The sequence below is a fragment of the Lactuca sativa genome, chromosome 7 (assembly GCF_002870075.4).
Source record: "Lactuca sativa cultivar Salinas chromosome 7, Lsat_Salinas_v11, whole genome shotgun sequence".
Lineage (NCBI taxonomy): Eukaryota > Viridiplantae > Streptophyta > Magnoliopsida > Asterales > Asteraceae > Lactuca > Lactuca sativa.
Genome location: NC_056629.2, coordinates 95,773,455 through 95,797,664, shown reverse-complemented (window position 1 = coordinate 95,797,664; position 24,210 = coordinate 95,773,455). Strand labels below are relative to the sequence as shown.

Sequence of the window (24,210 nt, the reverse complement as noted above, 5' to 3'; positions counted from 1 at the left end):
AGTACCTGAAACCAAAACTGAAAACTGTAAGCACAAAGCTTAGTGAGCTCCCTTAAACTACCACATACCATACAATAACATATAAAGCACATATTGGGCCTTGCCCACTGCATCGGACTGAAGTCCGGAAACTAACCAGGGCCTTGCCCACTGCATCGGACCGAAGTCCGGAAACTAACTAGGGCCTTGCCCTTTGCATTTGCCCGAAGCCCGAAAACTGTATCGGACCGAAGTCCGGAACTAACTGAGACCTTGTCCCCTGCATTAGACCGAAGTCCGGAACTAACTGCATCGGACCGAAGTCCGGAACTGACTGAACATAACATAGCATAAACATATCAACCAGCATGAACACATATACTGCATACTGCATCGGACCAGGGTCCGGAACACATAACACAAACATGCTTGAATCACAAAGACATCAAGCACACTACTACTGCATCAGACCGAAGTCCGAAACTACTGCTAACTAAACGGGTCGGCATTGTGGCCGTAGACTCGTTCCTACTGGAAGGAAACTCACCTCGTAATGCTGGCTACTGAGATGCTAACTCTAAAAGTGGCAGACTGCTGCTCCGGAATTGTCCATCTACAAATCCCAAAAACACTAGATCATGTACCTATAAATGCCCTCAGGGTAAAACGACTATTTTACCCCTGGTCAAAGTCAACTACCTGGTCAAAGTGAAATCCCTGGTCAAAGTCAACTTCCAGTTGACCAGACTCGCCGAGTCAGGGCGCAGACTCGCCGAGTCCTTCCATTACTAACTCTGACCCTAACTCACCGAGTCCCTTCCCCATTCACTAATTCACCCTGAACTCACAAATCGAAGAAAGACGGGGGACTCGCGACTCGACTTGTCGAGTCCGAAGAACAACTCACCGAGTCCTAACATGCAGATTCCATATAGTCGATTCTAATCCATTTCAGAGCATCTAACTCGTAGATCTAAGTTCTTGGGACCATCCGAACACGTAAAGTTGCTTACTTTACATGTAACTAAGAAGAATGAAGCTATTTCACTCAAACTCTACTTTAATGGGGAAAACTCATCCAGCTTGCCGAGTTGTTCATACAACTCGTCGAGTCTAAGGTAATCTTCATTGGACTCGCCGAGTTGCTCATCCAACTCGTCGAGTCCACGACTGTCTTTATATGACTCGCTGAGTCGACCTTGCGACTCGCCGAGTCCATTCAGTCCTTTTTCTATACAGACTTGATTTGAGCCATGCACCGGCTCCAAATCACAGATCCAAGCTTCTAGGGCATGCTTATCACGTAAAGTTGCAAACTTTACGTGCATGCATGGCTTTAAAGGCTTCAAATGCCAAATCTAAGCTCTTAATGGGGTTCCAAGCTCAAGAGGGACCTCAACCACGACCAAAACTAAAACTTTACACTTCTAGAATGCAATGAGGGTCCAGATCTGAAGTATAACCCGATCATAAGGCTTTATCACAAAGGATTTGGGGGGTTTTTGGGCTTAAAACCAACAATTTGGGGACAAACAAGATCTACTATATCAATAAGCAAGATGGAGACTTTATTACCAGAAAAGATGACCACAAAGGAGTGTGTTCTGGATCTACTTCTTCTTCTTCCTAGAACTCTTCAACCTTCTCCTTCTTCTACTTGCTCCAAAAGTTCCTTCACAAAGTAACAATCACACACACACTCTTTAAGGGGGGCTAGGGTTTGGTAAGAGATGCTATGAGGGTGATGGAGGCGAGGTTGGGGCGCATTTATGCGTTTCAATAGGGTGTAAACCCTTAAAATTAGGGTTTCATCCAGACAGGTGGACTCGCCGAGTCCCAGTGTATGGACTCGTCGAGTAGCCAACTCAATTTTCGTGATCATCCCGTCTCTACTCGACGAGTCGGGCTACAGACTCGTCGAGTGCCCCTTAATAAATGAAAATACTTTATTTAAATCACATACCAGAATGGGGCGTTACAGTGATCTATGGGGCGTTACAGTGATCTATCAGGCGCAGAAGCAAAACCTCAATTTTCCTTATTTGACAAAGAAGTATGATTTTATGAAAATGCCCTCGTCTAACTTGCCATCTTATTTGTTTTCTATTGTTTTCATTCGATTAATAATTTGAGTAGAACATAAAGAGAAACGTCACTACGTTGCTATTATGGATATCGAGTTTAAATTTTTTTTGGATGCAGGGTTTAATCACAAAGGAGATAGGTTGTATTCACTCAGCAGTTGCACCATTTGCTAAAGATATTGGACCTCCATGAGGGATCGGATCTTCTTGAGGTATACTAATATATCTATTTTTGGAATAATTGTGTTTATTTAACTAATTATATGAAAACGAAACACTTTAAAAAATTTTATATACTTTAGAAATGGGGATGACAAATTTATGTTTTTTTTTTGTAGGTACTATATTTTTTTCCCATCAAACCACAAAATAAAAAGATATTTTCCCATATTAACCATTTTGGCACGTTAGCATGTTACATTTTATCATGTTAAAATAATTATTTTGGAAAAAAATGTTCGAATCTTTCATTGCTTGATTGAAAAAAAGAATATTAAGTGATTAAACCTTAAACTTTTTCAAAATACAATTGTTTTTCTATGATTTGCCCTTAAACTTTATAGAAATATTTTTACACATTGTCCTAAGATATCTACTACCTAAATATGAGATATTTTTTTTTTGCAAATAAGTATTTGTTTTTCCCTTTTAAAAGAAACTTCTAAATTTACTTTTGTTGCATACACTTATGAGTCCATGTTTTTGTTGTTGTATTCTATATTCAGGTGCTTAGAGCCATACGAGACTTGGATTCCACTAAACCTTCTATTTTTGCCATGTCCAATCCCACTTTGAATGGTTTGTCTTTCTGAATCCATTATTCGCATAATATTTTTGAAGGACAATGAAGGTATTTTGGTCATTTGGCAAAATAAAAATGAATAATGAAATTAAATTCCTTCCACCCAATCCTAGGAATAATGAACAAAAAGGAATCACGAATTCCAATTCTATCAGATTCCTTTAGAATCCTTGTGAAAATATAGTTTTTGGAAGTGGAAGCCCTTGTGAGCATGTTGATCTCCGTATTATTACTTCTTAAATTTTCATTTTTTTCATATTTATGTATCAATATAATTTAAATTCAATTCCATTCTTCTATTTTTTTTCTTAATTGTTCTCACAACATTATTATATGTTAATAATCTGTTCAATGCGTGCCCTTTCATTAATAATACAAGTATATATATACAGGCTGGGATACACTGGATATGAACGATATCTATACTAACTAATATCCCATAATACTAGGAAACATTATCTTGCTGTAACATTATCTTGCTGTGTTGATAATCTCGGCTAATATACCCCCGCAGTCGAATCGGGAGGAGCACGGACGTTGAGGCTGTTTTTGAAGTCATCAAATAGCACGATAGGTAGACCTTTGGTGAAGATATCGGCGACCTGATAGCGTGAGGGAATGTGAGAAACACGGATTTGACCACGAGCAACTTTTTCCCGAACAAAGTGGATGTCAAGCTCGATGTGTTTTGTTCTTTGATGTTGAACAGGATTGCAAGATAGGTATACTGCACTGACATTGTCACAGTAGACGAAGGTGGCTTTAGTTTGAGGCAAGTTAAGTTCTAATAGTAGATTTCGTAGCCAACATGTTTCAGATACTACATTTGCAACACCTCTATACTCCGCCTCGGCACTTGATCTGGAAAGAGTTGGTTGTCGCTTTGATGACCAAGAGACGAGATTGTTTCCCATGTAGATAGCATATCCTGACGTCGATCGTCTTGTATCCGGGCAGCCTGCCCAATCAGCGTCTGTGTATGCGATAATGGAGTGTGTGGGTGACCGGGTAATGTGCAAGCCATGATGGAGTGTGCCCTTTATATAGCGTAAGATCCTTTTAAGAGCATTGAGGTGAGTTGTTCGAGGAGCATGCATGTGCATGCAAATTTGCTGAACGGCATAACAGATATCCGGACGAGTGAACGTAAGATATTGGAGCGCACCGGCTAATTGACGGTATTGAGTGCCTCCATCGGTCAAAAGAGTGCCGTCATTTTTACTTATCTTGGATTTTGTGTCAACTGGTGTGGAGGATGGATGACAGGAACTCATGCCGGCTCTTTCTAGGATTTCGGTGGCATATTTGTGCTGCGAAAGATGAAGTGAATTTTTCGTTCGTGTGACTGAAATGCCAAGAAAGTAGTGTAGGGGACCAAGATCTTTCATTGCAAATTCCTTGGCTAACAGTTGCATGAATGTTTGGCGTAAGTGGGGTGATGATGTCACGAGCAAGATGTCATCTACGTAGAGAAGTAGGAAGGCCGTATGTGATCCGTTCTTGTAAATGAACAAAGAATGATCACATTTGCTGTGTTTGAATCCCAAAGTGAACACGTAATCAGCGAATCGTTGGTACCAAGCTCGGGGCGCTTGTTTGAGGCCGTATAAAGATTTCTTGAGTAAGCAAACATGGTCCGGATAGGAGGGATCACGAAACCCTGGGGGTTGGTGCATGTACACAGTTTCATGTAGGTGCCCGTGTAAAAACGTGTTTTTCACGTCAAGTTGGTGAATTTGCCATGCATTTGAGAGAGCAATGGAAAGAACTGTCCGTATTGTTGTTGGCTTCACCACGGGACTAAATGTCTCCCCACAGTCAATTCCTTCCTTTTGAGACCTGCCATCACAAACCAAACGAGCTTTATATCGCTCTAAAGAACCATCAGACTTAGTTTTGTGGCGATAAATCCACATACTCCTTACCACATTCATATTTGGAGTTTTTGGGACTAACTTCCACGTATTATTATCAATAAGGGCCTGGAATTCATCATTCATGGCTGTATTCCAATCCGGATTTTTGAGAGCATCCAAAAGAGTTTTAGGTAAAGGTGAAATAGACGATGTAGCATGAAGAATGAAAGGTTGTTTTGGTTTAGAGATGCCAGACATACTTCTGGTGTGGATGGTTCGATTGGAGGTAGATTGTGACATGGGGGGGAGGGGGGTTGTTGGTTGTTGTATGACAGGAGATGGATGTGAAGCCTGGTTAGAACGACGTGAATAAGTAAACTGGATGGGAGGTTTTGGAGATGGAGTGGGCTTAGTGGTTGGCAAGGATTCAGAAGAAGAAGACCATAAGGAAGGATGGGGATCTGATTCAGTTTGGGATTGAGTGGAAGTAGTTAATGGTGAAGATGGCAATTTTGAGAATGGGAATATTGTTTCGTCAAAAATGACGTGGCGGGATAAGATGATGGTACGGGTTTGGATGTCATAACATTTATACCCCCGATGGTTGGATGGATAACCCAAGAAAACACAGGGTGATGACCGTTTGTTTAACTTGTGTGTAGTAGTGGGAGAGGTGAGGGGATAGCAAAGACATCCAAAGGTGCGTAAATGAGAATATGTGGGTTGGAGATTGTATAGAAGGTGAGTAGGTGTGAGTTTATGTAAAAGATTACTCGGAAGAATGTTGAGAAGATAAGTGGCGTGTTGAAGAGCGTGTTGCCAAAAACGTAATGGTACTGTGGAGTGAGTAAGAAGAGTCCGCAACACATTATTTATTGAACGGATTTTTCTTTCCGCTTTGCCATTTTGCGGAGATGTGTGTGGACAAGAGAATCGAAATTGGATGCCATTTTGAGAACAAAACTGATGGAAGTTATGATTGTTATACTCGCGGCCATTATCACATTGTATTGTTTTGATTGTAAAGTGAAATTGGGTTTTGATGAGTGTGAAAAATTGAACGAAAGTGGAATAAACTTGAGATTTGTGTGCAAGTGGGTATGTCCACAAGAAATTAGTTTTGTCATCTAAGAATAAGAGATAATATTGATGACCACTAGAACTTAGCACAGGTGATGTCCACAAATCTGTGTGAATTATATCAAAAGGTAAATGTGTGATAGAATTTGAAGCATAAAAGGGAAATTTAGATTGTTTTCCAAACACACAGGAAGAACAAACAAGAGATAAAGTTTTAGAACTAGAACTAAATTTCAAAGTAGACTGTAAAGAAGATAAAATATCAGATCCCGGATGTCTGAGCCGATGGTGCCATAAATCCTTGGTTATTGCAGCAAAAGTTGAGGGTGTTGTAACTTGGGATGATGATTGAAGTGTGAAAGGATAAAGATCGCCAGAACTATTGCATCGAAGAAGTGGTGTCCGCGTCTGGAAATCCTTCACATCAAAACCGAAAGGGTCAAATTCCACAGAAATATTATTGTCAGTGGTGAACCGACGAACATATAAAAGATTTTTGATAATATGAGGAGCATGAAGAACATTTTTGAGAATTAATGGAGGGAAAGGGTAAGGCAAAGTTTGATGTCCGGTACCTTGGATTGGAATAGTGGAACCATTACCGACAGTTATATTCCGAAAAGGGCCATTATTTTGATAAGATGTGAAGTTACCTGAATTATTTGTTATGTGGGAAGTAGCTCCTGTGTCCGCATACCAATTTGTGTCAGGTGGGTGGAGCGACATCGTGTGGAAAGCTTGCTCCAAATCAGTTGGCATGTAGCTGGAGTCGTAGGTTGCATGGGCCTGCTGGGGTCGGCTTCCAAGAAGACCAGGTCCATTAGATGGAGGTCTGGTGTTACCAAGTTGTTGTGTAGGATAAGGGCACGGTGGATAGGCCCATGGTGAGTAGTTTTGGAATGCCCAAGGAGGTGGTGTAAGCCATGGTTGATAGGAGCGTGTATTAGAACCGGAAGTATGTTGAGGTTGATGTGAACCGTTGTGGAAGCCTCGTCCCCTGTTGTTGCTCGATCTACCCCGACCACGACCTCCTCTGCCACGACCTCGTCCACGAAAAAAGGTAAAATCAGGTTGTTGTTGATTGAATCGGTTGTTGTTGTCATTATTTCTGGGGTTCACAGGTGTTGTGGATGCTGTTAAACCGGTTGCGGTGGCGCTGATGTGAGGTGAAGGTGCAGCTGCGGCTGCATGATGAGCTTTGTGAGATTCTTCCATGATTAGTTTTGATCGGACTGCATAAAAATCAGGAAGAGGGGTTGTTTGTTGTATGAGCATGGCAATGCCTTCGTAGCTTTCATTAAGACCGACAATTAGTTGTAAAACGAGCCTTTGATTGGACACCGGGTTTCCCACGTTGGCAAGTTGATCCGCCAACATCTTCATAGCTTGGCAGTAGGAGGAGATGTTGGGATGATGATCAAGACGGGTGGAAACGAACTTGCTGTCGAGATAGACAGCCCTTGAACTTTGATTATCTTGAAAAATATTTTCGAGAGCTTGCCAAGCCTGTAAGGCAGTAGTTTGAGGTTTCAAGATGGTATGAAGAAGATCATTGGAGATTGTACTATAGATCCACTGAAGAACAATCGCGTCTAGACGAGACCAGATTTGAGATTCAGAGGTTACTGTGGCCTTTTCGGCCTCAGTGGCAGTTGAGGAAGAGGGGGCGGATGGTGGTGGCTTGACTTCAGGGTCGATGTGATTTTCAACTTGGAAAGCACGACAATGTATTTTGAACAACTCAGCCCATGAAGTGTATTGACCGTTTTCCATTTCAAGAGTGAATGGAATGAAGTTTCTGATGTTTGTAACAGTGATGGCTGGGTGATTTTTGGGATCCATGGAGGAAGAAGATCAGATAGAAGAAAGAAAGAAGATCGGTGGCTGAGAAAAGGTTTTCAGAAGATTATACGCTCTGATACCATGTTAATAATCTGTTCAATGCGTGCCCTTTCATTAATAATACAAGTATATATATACAGGCTGGGATACACTGGATATGAACGATATCTATACTAACTAATATCCCATAATACTAGGAAACATTATCTTGCTGTAACATTATCTTGCTGTGTTGATAATCTCGGCTAATATTATAATTTATAATAGGTAGGAAGAGCTGGAAGACATCACTATGGGTCAAAGGAATTATTTGTTGATGAGAATGATGATGTTATGAAATCATGACAAATCCAATATCATGCTGCTGCAATAGATAGGTATATAACGTACATATATACTCATATATGTTTATATTTGTCCTGATTAAGCTCATTATATAAAAAAGAAACAGCTATAAATGGTTTGTTATATATTTTTTTTCTCGAAAAAGTTATAATACCTTCTTCTAACAATTTGTAATCATTGACAATTTGATAGATTGCTTAACCGTGCTTACATTGAAGAAAAAAAGAAAGGCCTATACACAAATTAACATTAACAAATTTATTTTTTTGCTGATTATTTCAGAGAGTCAGGTAGAGGTATTGTCAATCGCTGCAAATGGATACTATAAGGTTGTGAAAGAAAATCAGACTTTATACAACATGGTCGAAGATTTAAAAGGTAAATAACTTATTTTTATTTTTGTTAAACTTTAAACATTACTAAAATGTTGTATTTACCTTCCACAATCTTTAAATTTTCAGGAAACATTCAAGTTTACCGCAGGATTAGACCTGAAAAAGTTGTTTCAATTCAACCGCGTTTTTGGTCCAACTAGTACTCAAGTTAATAATAATAATTCAAACATTTTTCCATAATTCTAGAACCTTCTGTTGACTAATGTTTTGACTGTTATCAGATGAGATTTTTTGCTGACAAGAGAAAAAAAAACGAACATAGCGCCAACGGCACGCATGATTCCCTTCTAGTTTTTATCAATCCATTAGAATTTATCTGTATTCCAGTTGTGCCCTTCAATTAACCTTTTTAGCTATTAAATGGAGAAAAAGATTAAATGATATGTTTGCAAACGACTGACACTCCTTCCTTATTCTCGCTTTCTCATCAGGGCACCTCCTTCATCCCCCCATTCTCAAATGGTAAGTGATTCTAATTCTATGATTCTGCTAAAACCATGTGTATGCGTATGAAGTTTCAATCTCTGACTCTCAATCACTATCATTGTTATTATCAATTCTCAAGCACCGTCATTGTTATATGAATGCTTTGTCAAAGTTTTTTAACAATTAAACATATTGATTTTCTGTGTGTGCGTATGATTCTTAGATTCTCTGTACAAACATATGAATTGTGAAAATTTTTGATCGTATGAATCATCAATTCTTTTAATCTCTTATTCTTTGATTGGTATGCGGCAAGAGCTTCATAGTCTTACACTTCGTCTTGAAGAAAAATTGTGCAAGTGACCTTACATTGTACAAAATAAAATTTAGACAAGTTACATGATAGGTTTTGTGGTCTGCAACCTCAGGCACGCCTTTTTTGTGATTTTCTCTCTTTTCGTGGGGTTATTGGGGAAAGGCATACCTTGGTGTACATGTGTTTTTCTTGTAGTGTTATTATCTAATTCCATGCAGGTTTTCAGTTTTGAATTGTCAGAAGAACACCATTAGGCTGATTCAATTAATCAAATAGCAATAAGGAAAGATGTTTGAGCCTTTTAGGCTGCTATCCATGGTTGTAGTAAGAAATAGGAAAAACATTCTTAGGGGTTGGGCTTTGGTCAATTTTAGTGAGCTGCGATGTGTTTTGGGTATATGTTGGTTTGCAGTCATGTGTGTGTTTAGTATGCATTTTATTTCATAAGGTTTGACATCGTATAGGATAATGGACTGTAATCTCCAACATTTCTTTCCTTTCGTATGGTGACCATGGAAAGTTCATACTTGACGTGTGTTTTTTCCTCTTCAATCTATGAACACCAGTAAGTTTCGATCTCATTTGGCTACTGTTAACCTCTCAATCATAATTCTATTAGTTCTTATTAATATAATAAAAGGGAAAGCAGTCCATACCTTTCAAGTTATAAAACTAGAAGACACTATCTTTTGGAGCATGTGGAGACACAAACTTATAAGTTTCAAGCCCTATTTAAGTATAAAAACTAGATTATGACCCGCGTTAAATGCGAGGAACACATAAATAAAATATAAATGTATAGAGATATTGCAGAATAATTATAAAAAAAATCAGGGTTATTGATATTATTGAAATGTGTATAAAATACACTGAGGTTGGTAAATGTATATATATATATATATATATATATATATATATATATATATATATATATATATATATATATATATATATATATATAGTCGTTGAAGGACCTCTTTGTAGACAACATTTTTGTTTTTATTAGTTGAACGACCTTCATCGCCACAAAGTGCCTTCAAACATTTTTTACTTGTGACACCGGAAACAGCTACATATAGTTAACCATGCGCAAAAACGGGTCTACGCAAGTATAATCCAACGTTTGACAATGTACTTTCAAAATACATTGTTATTTTATGGTTATATTGCAAAATATAATTGTTTATTTTAAAAAATGGCAACTTATTTATGTTTATTTGAAATGAACCACATAACCCTCCTCCTCCCCCCCACACACACATACAATATTAAATATAAAAAAACTCTAACAAAGAAATATAAAAACATTTATACTTGCTCGATTTAGATATTGCCCATGACTCATTGAAAATGTCAAAATACATAATTGGCATACAACTTACTTGTTATTATGAGACGAATTAAACAATTTAAACAAATGATGATTTTTTATTTTTATTTTATGACAATGATAAAATAATGGAAAAATGAATGCTTACTTCAAGACATTTGCGGACGTGTGAATAAGGTCTATGGTCTTAACTGTTGATTATTCATATCTTTCACATATAGCTATTAAATGGTTATTCAAGATGAATTAAAAGTTCATTGCTATTTCTTGCCAATTTAGAAGTATGTTTCGACCACTTTTGCATCAGATAAGAAACATATAGGTTCTTTCAGTATTACTGCAATCCTACTTTCATATAAAATTACTTTTTTCGCATCAGACCAAACTCGATGTTTTTAAGCATTATTATCATCCTATATTTATACATTCTTGATGTTTTTTTAAAGTTCGTTGCAATTTCTCATTTCTTTTTGAAAGTTCGTTGTTATTTCTTGTTGTTTTTAGAATTAAGTTTTAGACTTTTTTTTTTGTATCAAACAAAATTTGAAGGTTATTTTTGCATTATTACCATCGTATATGTTACATTTCATTTTTATTATTTGAATATAGTTTTTGTAGTCCAAAACCGATACGAATATAAAAATAATGACTACATATTAACCGACTCTCTATATTGTATAATTAAAAACCAAGACACTATAATCATAATTTAATGATGTTAGTTAATACGTAAATTATTTGGGGATGAGGTTAGTTTTTGGTTATTTATTTGGGAAGTATAATATGTATTCCGCATTACAAGTGTTACTTTAGAATTTTATTTTGGCTTGAAATAACCATGATCATCCCATATTTAATATTTTTCTCTTCTTACACCTTTACTTCCTACTGACTTGCATTCATTAAAACAAGATTTAACATTTTTTTTAAAAACAAATATGAACAATAAACTATTAAACTCAATGGATATGCTAAAAGAGACATGAGACTTGCCTTTTGTGAGATCAATAATACCAAATCGGACCACTTTCTGCAAAATAATTTAAGAACCGAAGAAAACCTGATTGCCCAAATATGTAATATCATTATTTAAGTCATAACCTGTTATATGCAGACAAAATTGAAAATTTTAGCCAAAACTCTGTTACATGCCATCAAAGTTGAAAAAAATCCTTTAAAGTTAAATGATGATATTAATTTAAAAAATTATCTTTCACTTTTTGTTAGATGTAATTTTTTTATGACAAGAACAATTATCAGTCCAAACATAATCCGTAAAAACCATCATGGCCAAATCATAGATCGCTTCATCAACAAAATAGAATACCACCAGCGTAGTGATAATCCAGTTAGAACATCTTTTTCTAAAAGATCAAGAAATTGACAATTTATTAGAATCTTATCACGCTGATAAAAGTCATAACAAAGTGACATAGATTGAATCGATAGTTTACAATAAATATAAAAAATAAAGCCCTATCAGAGATAGAAAAACCTGAGGATGAGAAAAAAAACATGTAACACTACAAAGTTGCAAACATAAAAAATACATGATGCTAAAAATCTAGAAAAAGAAAACCAAAATTTATACATGGTTGTGAGGTGAGCGTAGAAAACTTGTGTCAGATTTTTTGAGACATTTCGTCAAACACCTAAGGTTTCTATTCTAATAATCCATATTTTGAATGTAACATGACAAAAAAAATCCAATGTTACAGGAAAGTATAGAAATGAACTAAATTAACATGTATTTAGATTATACAAATTATTTTGAACACTGTTCCTTCAAAAATATACTTATTGTTGTTTCATACCTAAATACAAAGTTTAATAAAAACAATGTTAATTGTAATTATGCAATTTGATTCTAAAATCAAATAAAAAAATTTCTATAATACCGTAAATATGATATTCAGGGAAATAAGATCATTCCTAGTTTAGATTCTAACTTCTTAGCCTACTTTTGATATGGTTCATGTATTATTATTTAGAGGAACCGGTAGGAAATGATGTTGATATTAAGTGTTGTATATTATTGTTACCGATAAAAAACTAAGTTGTAGTTTAAATTAAAAGTTCTTTTTTCATGGTAAGTATGTTGCTATAAATTGTAAAAAAATCACATAGCTATTGCAGTTTGTAGAGGTCGTTGAGTATCGAGTCCAAGTTAATAGGTTAAGAATTTAATATAAAAAATTGTACATTTTTGTTTTGTTTGACTTGATCTAGACGGATTGATGTTAATCGATTTCATGTAAGCTGTGACAAAGAATATCAAAATATATATATGAATACGTCTATTTGATACGGGAACAAAAAATAATCGAAAAAAATATAAAAAAGCGAAAGAATGTACTGGCCTTCTAGTGCACAACAATGAAGGTTTGAAGCAGATAATGATGATGGAAGTGATAAACAATAAAAATGATTTTATAGGAGAAGGTTTGAAGAAAATCAACAATCGAAAATAAATGTGAGCCGCAAATGCAAGGATGAATTGTATATGTATGTGATAATTTGAATCTGATTTTTGGGTATTAATGGTTTCCTAATAAAAATGGATTTTATATTAATGGTTTGCTAATATAAACGAATTTATATTAATGGTTGATATTTAATGCCTTAATTGAAATGGTTTTTAGTAATATCTTTTTAAATTTGACTATTTTAAAACCTTTATAACTGGAAATTCAAGATTTAAAATAGGGGAAAATTTGTAACATCCGGAATTTCAGGTATTATATTTATTTATTTTATTTTGAGTTTTGTGGAAGAACTCGACGAGTTGGTGCGTAGACTCGCCGAGTAGAGACGCGATTTCTCACCCGGATTAATGACCGGACTCGACGAGTCGCATTGGGGACTCGGCGAGTCCGCGCTGTTTAATGAAACCCTAATTTCTTGGGTTTGGGGCCTATTTAAAGGGCCTTATGGCCGTCATTTGTGCTCACCAGCCCCCAGATCGAAACACTAGTGAGCTTGAGCGTTTGGAGTGAGAGAAGGAGCCATTGTCGACCTTGGAGGTGTTTTCTAGCAAGGGAAAGGAAGCTATAGACAAGAGGAAGCAAGAGGGTTAACTTCCTGAAGATCTGAGGTCCAAAACATCACGTTTGAGGTACTATTTTCGAACCATTTTCTGTTGAGGTGATGTTCATGTTGATTTAGGGCTTATTGAGCCCTTTTGTGACTAGATCTAGTGCTCCCATTGTCCCTTAGGCGAGTTAGGTTCTGGATCTGGACCCATGGAGGTCCAGAGTGCCTCTTTGTCCAAGCTTTATATGAGTCTATGGAGGTTTTGGTTTGGGATCATTGTGTTTGAGGTTAAAACACCATTTACGAGTCAATAGATGTGTTTTGAGCGCCAAGACATAGACTTTACGTGATAAATAAGCTTGGAAAGACTGGATCTACGAGTTAGGGGAACAGATCTGACCTTAGAAGGTCGTTTGGGGTTGTGCATGGAATGCACTCGACGAGTTGGAGCGAGTTGGGGTTGAGTAACTGAGTTGGGTGAGTGACTCGGTGAGTCGGAAGGGATTCAGAGGAATCAGGTCCCCGTAGGGACTCGGTGAGTCCACGCCAGACTCGCCGAGTTGGGTTGACCGTTGACCATTGACTAGAGTTGACCGGTGTTGACTTGATAGAGTTAGTCAACCCTAGTGGGGAAAGTGTTAATTAGGGATATATTTGTGTTATAGGAGGACTATAGCTCGGGAGATCGAGCACTAGTGATTTCAGGGATTTACGAGTTACCGAGATACGCGAGGTGAGTCTTCTCACTATACTTTACCTTGAGTAAGTGAATAGAGTTATGTGATACAGTGTTTGTATGCTATATATGTGTTATGTGTTGCACTGCATTCTTCTATGTGATTTATGTTGTGCATGTTTGCAGAGTTAGAACCTGAGGGCTCATAGAGTTGGGTGCACGGACTCCCAGAGTTATGGCCTCGAGTGGCTAATATGTGTTTTATATATATATATATATATATATATATATATATATATATATATATATATATATATATATATATATGGTATTTTGGGGAACTCACTAAGCTTTGTGCTTACAGTGTTTGGTGTTATTTGTTTCAGGTACTAGTGAGGATCGCGGGAAGGCGCCGAAATGATCAGTACACACACGGGATTTTTAGGTTATGAGATCTTGGGATTGTTATATGCTATGAATTTGAGTTTCAAATAATGATGTTTTTATGAATAATAAATGAATCATGTTTTTATAAAATGCGAAAAATTGTTTTGAAATTTACGGTGTTACAAGTTGGTATCAGAGCCTTGGTTTGAGGGATTCGAGTACACCTTCGGGCTTATTTGAACTCAAACTGAGGATTTGAGAAATATTTTCAAAAAGGTAAAGATTTTTGAAAAACACAGAGCAGAGTCGTGTGTACGATCGGCTAGTGCCCGAACGATGATTTCCCAGAATACCCTAATAATAAGTGATTATCAGAGATGTTATGTTATGCTACATGATGAGTTACGATATGCATGCTAGAGTAGACTAGGTATTCTTATTAGGACTAGGGTGGCCTGATATATGATGCCTTAGTCTAGGGGTTTTGCTGCTAGAGATGCTTAAGAGTGACTTAGATAGTAGCGAGGTGCTTATGAGAGATTTGCTAGTGAGTAGAACATGATAGAGAGAGTAGAGTACTTGGGATTTGGGGCTCAAGGAGGACTTGGGATGAATGTCGATGCGGTATGGACGGTAGTATCAGGCCCGTACTACTGAAGATACCAGGTTGGTGCGTAGACCAAGTAAGAATCCTTAGGGCACTAAGGAACAAGTCGGGTGGAGTTATCGAGTGTGATTATACTCAAAGGGGTCTTTAATATATCGAGGCAATATCCGGTCGAGAGGACCGAAGGGGAGGCCAGCACCCAGGTATGCGAGGCAATATCCGGTCGAGAGGACCGAAGAGGTAGGTTGGACACCCAGATATGCCCAACAGTATATGTATGTTATGTAATTGTATGGTATGTGGTATGTTGGGGGGGGGGGAACTCACTAAGCTTTGTGCTTACAGTTTACAGTTTTGGTTTCAGGTACCTCTTCATTGAAGGGGAAGGAGCTGGCGCGGTAGCCGCACATCCTACACACTCTTGAATCCACAGTTATGAGATTATTCTGGGATTGATACTCTGATATTTTGGTTGTTTATATGTTATGGTTTTCAAATTTGGTTTACGTTTGTGACATGGTTTGTTTAAACAATGTGTTATTTATCAATGTTTTCGAAAGTAATGTTTTAAAAATGAAATTTTTGGACGTGAAAATTGGGTCGTTACAAAGATTGAGTACGCATTGTGTACTCTGTCATTATGTTGAGTATAGTCACGGTCCTACTAGATTATGGGGCTCTTGGCTAAAATATGCAACATACACCCTGTTATGCCCAACATACTATGCCTAAAATTTCTCTTTCTTATTAAGTGCTTAATCCATTAAGCCTTAATGTCCAAACCTCATATCAAGTCCTAAAAAAAATTTCTAATTCATAAATTTCCTACTTTATGACTTTCCATGGCTAGAATCAGTGCAACAACCAAACCCTAATATAATACACTACCAAAACCTCATAACACATGCATGAAGAAAGAAAACAGACCAAGATCCCATTTTTATGGTTATTAGCAGCTAAAAACATCTGAAAGGGCAGCTTTTATGGTTAGAGTAAGCCATACTCATGAACACTAAGCTCAAGGGACCAAAAATGAACACAAACTCTAGGCGAGCAAGATCTAAGCAAATAACTCATCAAGTTTCAGACTTTATACCTTCAAATGAAGCTAGCGGATGAGATGCTTCTGGATTTAGGTTGTATTGAGCTTCCAAGGTGTTTTCACTTCCTCCTTCTTACTATAAGAACAACAAAAATACACTCATAAGCTCAAAAATGCCCACACAATGGATCAGGGTTAACAATGGATGATTTAGGAGATGAAGGATGATGAGGGAAAAGGTCTTGAGGGGTTAACATGATTTAAATAGTGCTCAAACCCTAAAAATTAGGATTTTCACATTTGCCATGTACGCCCTGCGTACGCATAAAAAACATGCGTCCCTTTTAAGGGAGATATGCCATGCGTACACCCCAAGTATGCATGGTGTAAGGATCAATTTTGCATAAGATTTTCACTTAGGGTTAAAAATGGAAATTTACCTGATATCGGGGTGTTATAGAAGTACTTGTAGGTGTTGTATTATTTGGGTTTTCATCATTTCTAGAAAACTTGTCTTCAAAGAATTTCATATCTCTGGATTCCACAACAACATCAAATTCATCATCCAATAATCAGTAATCTTTGTTGTTATGAGCATATGCAATAAACACGCTATTCATAGCTCGAGCCTAATTTGGATATCTTAGGATCAGGTGTCCGATAATCAGCTACACACCCCATACTTTCAAATAGTCTAGGTTAGGCTTTCTACCTTTCCACAACTCATAAGGGCTTGTAGGAATCACACGACTATTGATCCTATTATGAACATAACAAGCAGTTGTCAATAGTTTTTTCCCCGATACATTGTTTGGTAGACCAGATTGGTTCAACATGCAACTGACCATCACAAAAAGGGTTTTATTCTTTCTCTCAGCCAAACCATTCTGTTGGAGAGTATACTGTGAAGTTCCCTCATGTTTGATTTCATTCTCCTCACACAATGTGTTAAACTCTTGGTTTAGAGAAAGGGTAGGACCCTTTGTGAGATAGCACCAAGGGAGTTGAGGGCGACAAGGTCAACAGTGTCCAACCAACAAAAAAGAATTTATAAATTAAATTTGATATATCAGTTGTTAATATAGAAGGAAATAATCTTAATGGTGAAAATACCAAAATTAAATTTCTCTTTGATAGGTCTGTTAGTAAGTCCCTACGTATAAAAATAAAGAGAATAAAAGAAGTTAATCTGTCATATTTCACTGTATTAAAATACCTACGCAATCATTGGTTATTTGGTCCTATCATAATTTCATAAAAGAAGTTAATTATCGCTTTATCACTCGGAAGGACAATTGTAGTTACATGATTATCACAGCTCATAGAAACAAAACCCACCCCATGGAACTTCATGATACTTCTTGAGTTTCCTCCATAATCCAATCTTCCCTCTACTCCGGTAGAGATTTCGGGGGTGTTTGGGATTGCTTTTAAACATCAAAAGTCCTTTTTGTAGAAGGACTTTTTGTAGAATGACTTTTTGTAAAAGAAGCTCTTTAAAAAGTGTTTGGATTAGCAAAAGGACTTTTAGCTTAACTTTTACATATAAAATCACAAAAAGTCAGGTTTTTGTGACTTTTTGAAACCCCTCATTTTACTCTATACAAAAAGTCATTTTAAAAAAAACTTTTCTATTACCCAAACATCTTTTTAACTTTTTGAAAAAGTTAAAAGTCAAAAGTCATTATAAAAGCAATCCCAAACACCCATTCAAAATCAAAAATAAAAATCATAAACTAGAAGCACAAGACATGATTAGCTTGTTCGATACAAACAACAATATCCACAAAAATGAGAACATACAGGATGTTTACGCTCTGTTCCTCCACGCACTTGGTATGATTTTCGATAAATCTCACTTTTTAGACAACACACAAGGCGATATATTTCTGTTTGTAGGTTTTTAATATTTGTATAAACCTTAATATGGGCTCTCTTTGATTCCTTATTTGTTGATATAATCCACTTCATTATTACACCTGACTTTCTACCCTTCACATATCTAATTCCAATAAACCCTAAAAAGCAGTTGGCAACAAGGATTTAAGGTTTGTCTGAATTGGGGCAGTAGCCCATAATTATGGGTTGAGTAGCAATAGATGGAGAAAGACCCAGTTTTTGCAGGCTATATCGAGGGGAAAAAACTGAAATATCTATACTAATAAATAAAACCCATTTTCTGCCACATGTCATGTCCTCATTGATTTGGACACATTGCATCTTAATAGATTTTTAGAATTTATTTATTTCCACATGGAATTTTCTGATTTGTTCACATATCATAACTTATTTCGGTTACAATATTGAGAGAAATAAATAATTCCTTAAAAAAGAAATGATATATTTATAATGTAATAAATGACATAATTAATGAGAGCTCTAAAATTGATATTGATATTAAATTTAATGTTTAAATATTGATATTAAATTTTTATTTTTAATAAATCCGTGTAGTACACGGGTCTTATATGATGCATAAAACTTAATTTCTTTGTCATTAGTGTCTATGTTGTCCTTTTGCCCGTCTAGATGATAAAACTTAAGTTGCAGTTTTGGAGGCACTCCAGCATATAGTTGATTTTAAAAGAAATTAAATACAAACGCTGGGTCACACGTGGGCTCCATCTCTCTTTCCAGGAAGAAGATTACAATCTATGGAACAACGATTGCAAAATCTGCTTCAACTTTTACTTCTTCTTCATCAATAACTATGTTTTCCGCTACCGACGATCTCAACCAATCTCAGCCCTCCACATTCTCCTCCATAGAATCATCACGACCATGCCGTTACTTTGAATTTCATGAGATTCTCTTAGCAACTGCTAACTTTGACGAATCATTAGTAATTGGGAAGGGGGGTTTTGGAAAAGTTTACAAAGGTAACATTATCAATGGACCAAGTCTTGTGGTTGCTGCTATTAAACGGTTGGATTCCATGTCCACTCAAGGGGTAACTGAGTTCTGGGCAGAAGTTGAGATGCTTTCAAAGTTGCGTCATTGTCATCTTGTGTCTTTGTTTGGTTACTGCAATCACGAAAAAGAAAAGATCCTCATCTATGAGTATATGCCAAATGGAACACTAGAAGACCACCTACATAAACTTGGTACCTCTCTTTCTTGGCTTCAACGACTCAAGATCTGCATAAGTGCAGCTCGTGGGTTAGACTATCTCCACACTGGCACAGGGATTGATGTCGGGGTTATACATCGTGATATCAAAAGCTCAAATATATTGTTACATGAAAGTTGGGCAGCTAAAATTTCGGACTTCGGGTTGTCTAGAATAGGCCCAACTAATCAGCCATCTACTTATGTCAATACACTTGTGAAAGGTACTTTTGGATATTTGGATCCAAATTATTTCACAACTGGAAGGCTGACTAGGAAGTCTGATGTGTATGCTTTTGGGGTGATTTTGTTGGAAGTGTTATGTCGAAAACGTGCAGTTGATAGAAGTCTTGATGAGGAGCAATGGGGTTTAGTTGCATGGGCTCAAAGTTCAATCAAAGAAGGCAATTTAAAGAGTATAATTGATTGTGATATAAGGGGTGAAATATCCACAAAATGTTTGAAGGAGTTTGTTAGAATTGTAGAGAGATGTTTGCTCAGCAATCCAAAGCAGCGCCCTACAATGGCTGAGGTTGTGGTCAGTCTCGATTCTCTAATGACCTTACAAGAGAAAACCAATACTTCCTTGCAGGCTGCCAATAAAACAATATTCGGAAAAGTGCTTGATATGTTTCCCTCTACCTCCAACAGAGAGAACTCTGGTATTTAATTTCAAACTCCCATTTAATTGTGTATACACATTCTTTATATATATATATATATATATATATATATATATATATATATATATATATATATATATATATATATATATATATATATATATATACATATCCTTAGTTGCATATATAAGCATAAGATTAATGACAAATATAGGAATTCCATTTCCCAATGTCATAAGACAAGAGTACTTGCTGTTTTCACATCATTCTTCTCAATGCTTATTGCATGTAGCGTATCGTTGTGACATTTCCTTTACACAGTCATGCATACTAAAAATGGGTAATGTGGAGAGTTCTTATTTGTCATATCAAAACCATGTGGAAAAATTTGATTGGGTATTATATGAAGTAAATCCAAAGATCCAATGTATGATGGTGGAAAAGTTAAAATAACAATTTCATAATGTGCTTATATTCATCTATTTCAGCCCGTGGTGATTCAAAGCTATCGAGCAAGGGATACAATAGAAATACAAGGTTAATAGTATATAAGTTTAAAGATTTGAAAAGGGCTACAAGACATTTCAGTCAGGATTTGCTTCTGGATATGGGAGATTGTGGAGAGGTGTTCTTAGGTTGGGTTAATTCAACGGAGGGTGTTGAAGTTGCTGTTGCTGTTAAAAGGTACACGCCAGCTGATCATGAAATACATCTTCAACGTTGGCAGGTGAATATCAGTTCATGGGACGTTTGCTCGTATGTATGATATGAATAATGAAATATTAACTTTTTATGCTTAAAGTATTTGTTGTAGAATTTTTCATACAAACTCTAAATGACTCTCAAACTACAAGTCTGATTTTATGTTGGAATTGCTGTTGCTGCATGCTCTCCTTTTAAAATCATCCTTAAATTTTTACTATGCTCCCGAGTTAGAGAGAAACTGAAACAAAGTTGACAACTAATGAGTTTGTATAATAGGTTAGATTAAGTCCGAGGTAGTTTGGTAAGACAAAAAATACTCCTTCCGTCCCAAAATTATCGTTCAAACAAAAAACATACAGTTTAAGAAAAAACAATAATTGGTTTTGTTTTTTTAGTAAAATGACCTTCTTGCCCTTTTCTAAAACCAATGGGAAATGTGCATTTGTAATTATTATAGTTACTTTATTAAATGTTAAGGGCAATATGGTAAAAATGTATATCTATTTTTGGTAGTGGACAATAATTTTGGGACAAACTAAAATAATAAGGTGGACAATTATTTTGGGACGGAGGAAGTAATAGCTTTTTGCATAAGTATCGTTGCTTTCTCTCCATATCTTCCTACACATGTGAGGAATATCTTTGGGGAGAAGATAATCGAAAATTTCTCCAGAGGTGGTATTTCTCTTCGCTCAACAAAAAACTCAAACATAACCCCCCCCCCCCCCCCCCCCCACCCACACACACACACACACACACGCTTTTCTTTGTTTCTTTACTGATCGCTATGTTTTTTTATCGAGTAAAGTTGCACGGGAACACATCCTAAATAACAATAGATGGAATTGAACATGGTATTTGTATCATAGGAAATGTCACTTGTGTAGATTCGACTATATGATGTGAATGAAACTAACTGATTGCAAACTCTTTCTCCTATTACAATGCCGGAAATTTTGTTTTATGAAGCGTTTTGATGAATCTAACTAATAGTTATGTGAGATCAGACGGAGGTGAACATTTTAGGAGGGTTGGCTCATCGAAATATTATTTGCCTCCTGGGATATTGCGATGATAAAAAAAACGAACACTTGCTTGTCTATGAGTTCATGAAGCATTCAAATTTACGTCAATTCTTAAGTGGAGGTAACATACTATAATCTCTCTCAGAAACTATTCTTGGGTTATTTTTAATCCAATGCTTAAATGTTACAATGAAGTAGGCTCATGTACATGAATAATTTTGCAATGTATCAGGTGATGATGTTTCCAAACAACTTCCATGGGCAATACGGGTTAAGATAATGGTAGGAGTAGCCCGAGGACTTGCTTATATGCATTCGTTTGTAGGTCAAGTCATACACCGTGATGTTAAATCCGCCAAAATATTACTGGATGAGGTAATCTTAATCTAATTGAGATTTAGTGAACAAATTCAATGGGTTTGGTTTTACACCATTAAAGTTGGCCAATATTTGTTTCGTCTCTTTCTTATTCCAGCATTTTAATGCACAACTAGCGGGTTTTGGGTCAGCAAGATTTTTCCCTGAAATCGGGAGAATAGATGTTACCACACGTGTTATGGGTTCCTTAGGTTATTTAGACCCAGAATATCTTAGTACCGGTAGGTTACCATCTAACAAAGTAATGTTTCAACTATTGTGTTTGGATTTTTTTTACAAAAGAAATCCTTTTCGTATTGCTCTTCTTTCATGCTATCCTTTTAAAACCATCCGTTAATTTAACTGTGTAAGGAATATCAAGAAAAAAAAATCATACTAGTAATTTTTTTCTAAAGTATATGTTTTCAAAAAACCAATGGGTTTGTTTTAACAAATATACTTAAGTGTATTGACGCGAAATGTCGATCTCTCTATTTTGTGATTGTGATATCATTATGCTCCAATGTTTCAGGTCGTGTGAGTTTGGGGAGTGACATCTATAGTTTTGGAGTGGTGTTGCTGGAGATCCTTACAGGCCAACAGGCAATCTCCTTTGATCTACCAGAACATCAACGTAATTTGGCAACATGGGCACGATCATACCTTGCAGACACAACCGAGCTAAAGAAGATAATGGATCCACGTCTTGAACAAAATTACTCCTTCAAGGATGCTTTTGAATGCGCTACTCTCGCATCAAGATGTATAGCTGAGGTTTCTAAGGATAGGCCTTCAAGTGCAGAAGTTTGGCATACTTTGGAACGAATATATGGTTTGTGACCTTTCCTTTACTTGCATACCGAAAATGACTAAATTAAACTGGAGATTTTTATTATTCCTATTGTAATAAATTGGAAAAGTCATCAACATCCAATGGGTGTATTCAAAAGTCGTTTAAAGAATACTACGTGATTTTAGCGGAAGTTACTATCTCTTAATCCTTTACATGCATACAACAATACTATAACACTTATATCTTGCCTTTTACACAAGCTTCCATCAATGCTATCCTAAAATACTCATCACATAAAGGGTAAGCTTAAGGTTTAGAGATTCCATGAGTTTCACTGACATGTAATAGATAAATAAACATATAATAAAAATGTAAGTATATGAAAACACGAATGGGTAAATAGTTACATGCAGAAACTCTTAATCATATGAGCCCAAGAATCGTTTTCACACACATGTCGAAATGACTAATTTTTCTCAATTCAAAGAGGGTGTTCAAAACAGGGGGTGTTATCCAATAAAGTCATTCTTACTCTCAAACTTTGATGTGGTCTTCATGATCCCATACCTTAGAAAGTTAATAAAAGAATGCAACAATCATTTTATCCCTAATATCGAACAAGTTAGAAAGCCATATGTTTTACTTAAGCTTAAACTACTCTATATTGAGGATATTGGTGATTTTCAAAGTCACTATATATTCTGAGCTTCTAGTTTTGTGCCCGAAAAATTGAGGTTGGCATTCTTTTTTAGATTATTCTCATACCTAATTTTGTGTCTTGCAGGAAATTAGGGTTGAAATATTGCTTAAGAACAGTGAACAAACACGATCAAAATATATCTCCTACTTAGATGTATCAATTTCATATTAGAGCATCTGAATTTCCAAACTGGAGGTTGGCATTCTCTTTTACATGGGACCCTTTAATATAACTTCCATCAGTTTCATGTATGTACACAAAGAACAAGGGCGTTTTTTTTTCTCTCACTAATATGCTCTGTTTTTCCTCTGTTTCTAGATGCTCATTTGACCTCTTTGTGTTTCTTTCAGCATGCATACCAACTCCTACGGAAAACTCTTGTTTAGTTTTTTATGATTTTATCTAATAATGACTCCACGTGAGTTTTATCGAGCCATATGGATGTATTAAAATCTCCACTCATTATTTCTTACCAGGTGTGAGACCCGTATGTTATACGGGTTGATTAAAATAAAATGTTAAATACGAATGATTAAATGGGAAGTTTATTTTAATTTGAACTTTAAAATAATTATAAAATTATAAGAAAAAAAACATGAAAAAAATTAAAATTATTTGTTTAGTTGTCAGACCGATGTACTAAACGTGTTAATTATAACAAAATGTTTAATACAAAGGTTTAAACTGTAAATTTATTTA

The 24,210-nt window shown here is 36.1% G+C and overlaps 1 protein-coding gene and 1 long non-coding RNA gene across 2 annotated transcripts; both read left to right on the top strand.

Annotated features, from left to right (window-relative positions):
• Positions 1-7,905: 7,905 nt before the first annotated feature.
• LOC122194913 (uncharacterized) lies at positions 7,906-8,626 on the top strand. Its single transcript, XR_006184727.1, has 3 exons — positions 7,906-8,020; positions 8,271-8,366; positions 8,450-8,626. It is a non-coding gene; the product is annotated as an uncharacterized LOC122194913 (long non-coding RNA).
• Positions 8,627-18,851: 10,225 nt separating this feature from the next.
• LOC111885056 (receptor-like protein kinase FERONIA) lies at positions 18,852-23,976 on the top strand. Its single transcript, XM_023881349.3, has 7 exons — positions 18,852-19,970; positions 20,420-20,658; positions 21,644-21,782; positions 21,894-22,036; positions 22,137-22,260; positions 22,551-22,850; positions 23,596-23,976. The coding sequence occupies exons 1-7, from the start codon at positions 18,911-18,913 to the stop codon at positions 23,601-23,603; spliced, it is 2,013 nt and encodes a 670-aa protein (XP_023737117.1). The 5' UTR covers positions 18,852-18,910; the 3' UTR covers positions 23,604-23,976.
• The last annotated feature ends 234 nt before the right edge of the window (positions 23,977-24,210 follow it).

Bases quoted from the DNA above. Each gene is read 5' to 3' on its own strand.
- LOC111885056 (XM_023881349.3), top strand. From the start codon at position 18,911: ATGTTTTCCGCTACCGACGATCTCAACCAATCTCAGCCCTCCACATTC. The intron at 21,783-21,893 runs GTAACATACTAT...GCAATGTATCAG, and splicing joins ACGTCAATTCTTAAGTGGAG to GTGATGATGTTTCCAAACAA. The intron at 22,037-22,136 runs GTAATCTTAATC...TTCTTATTCCAG, and splicing joins CCAAAATATTACTGGATGAG to CATTTTAATGCACAACTAGC.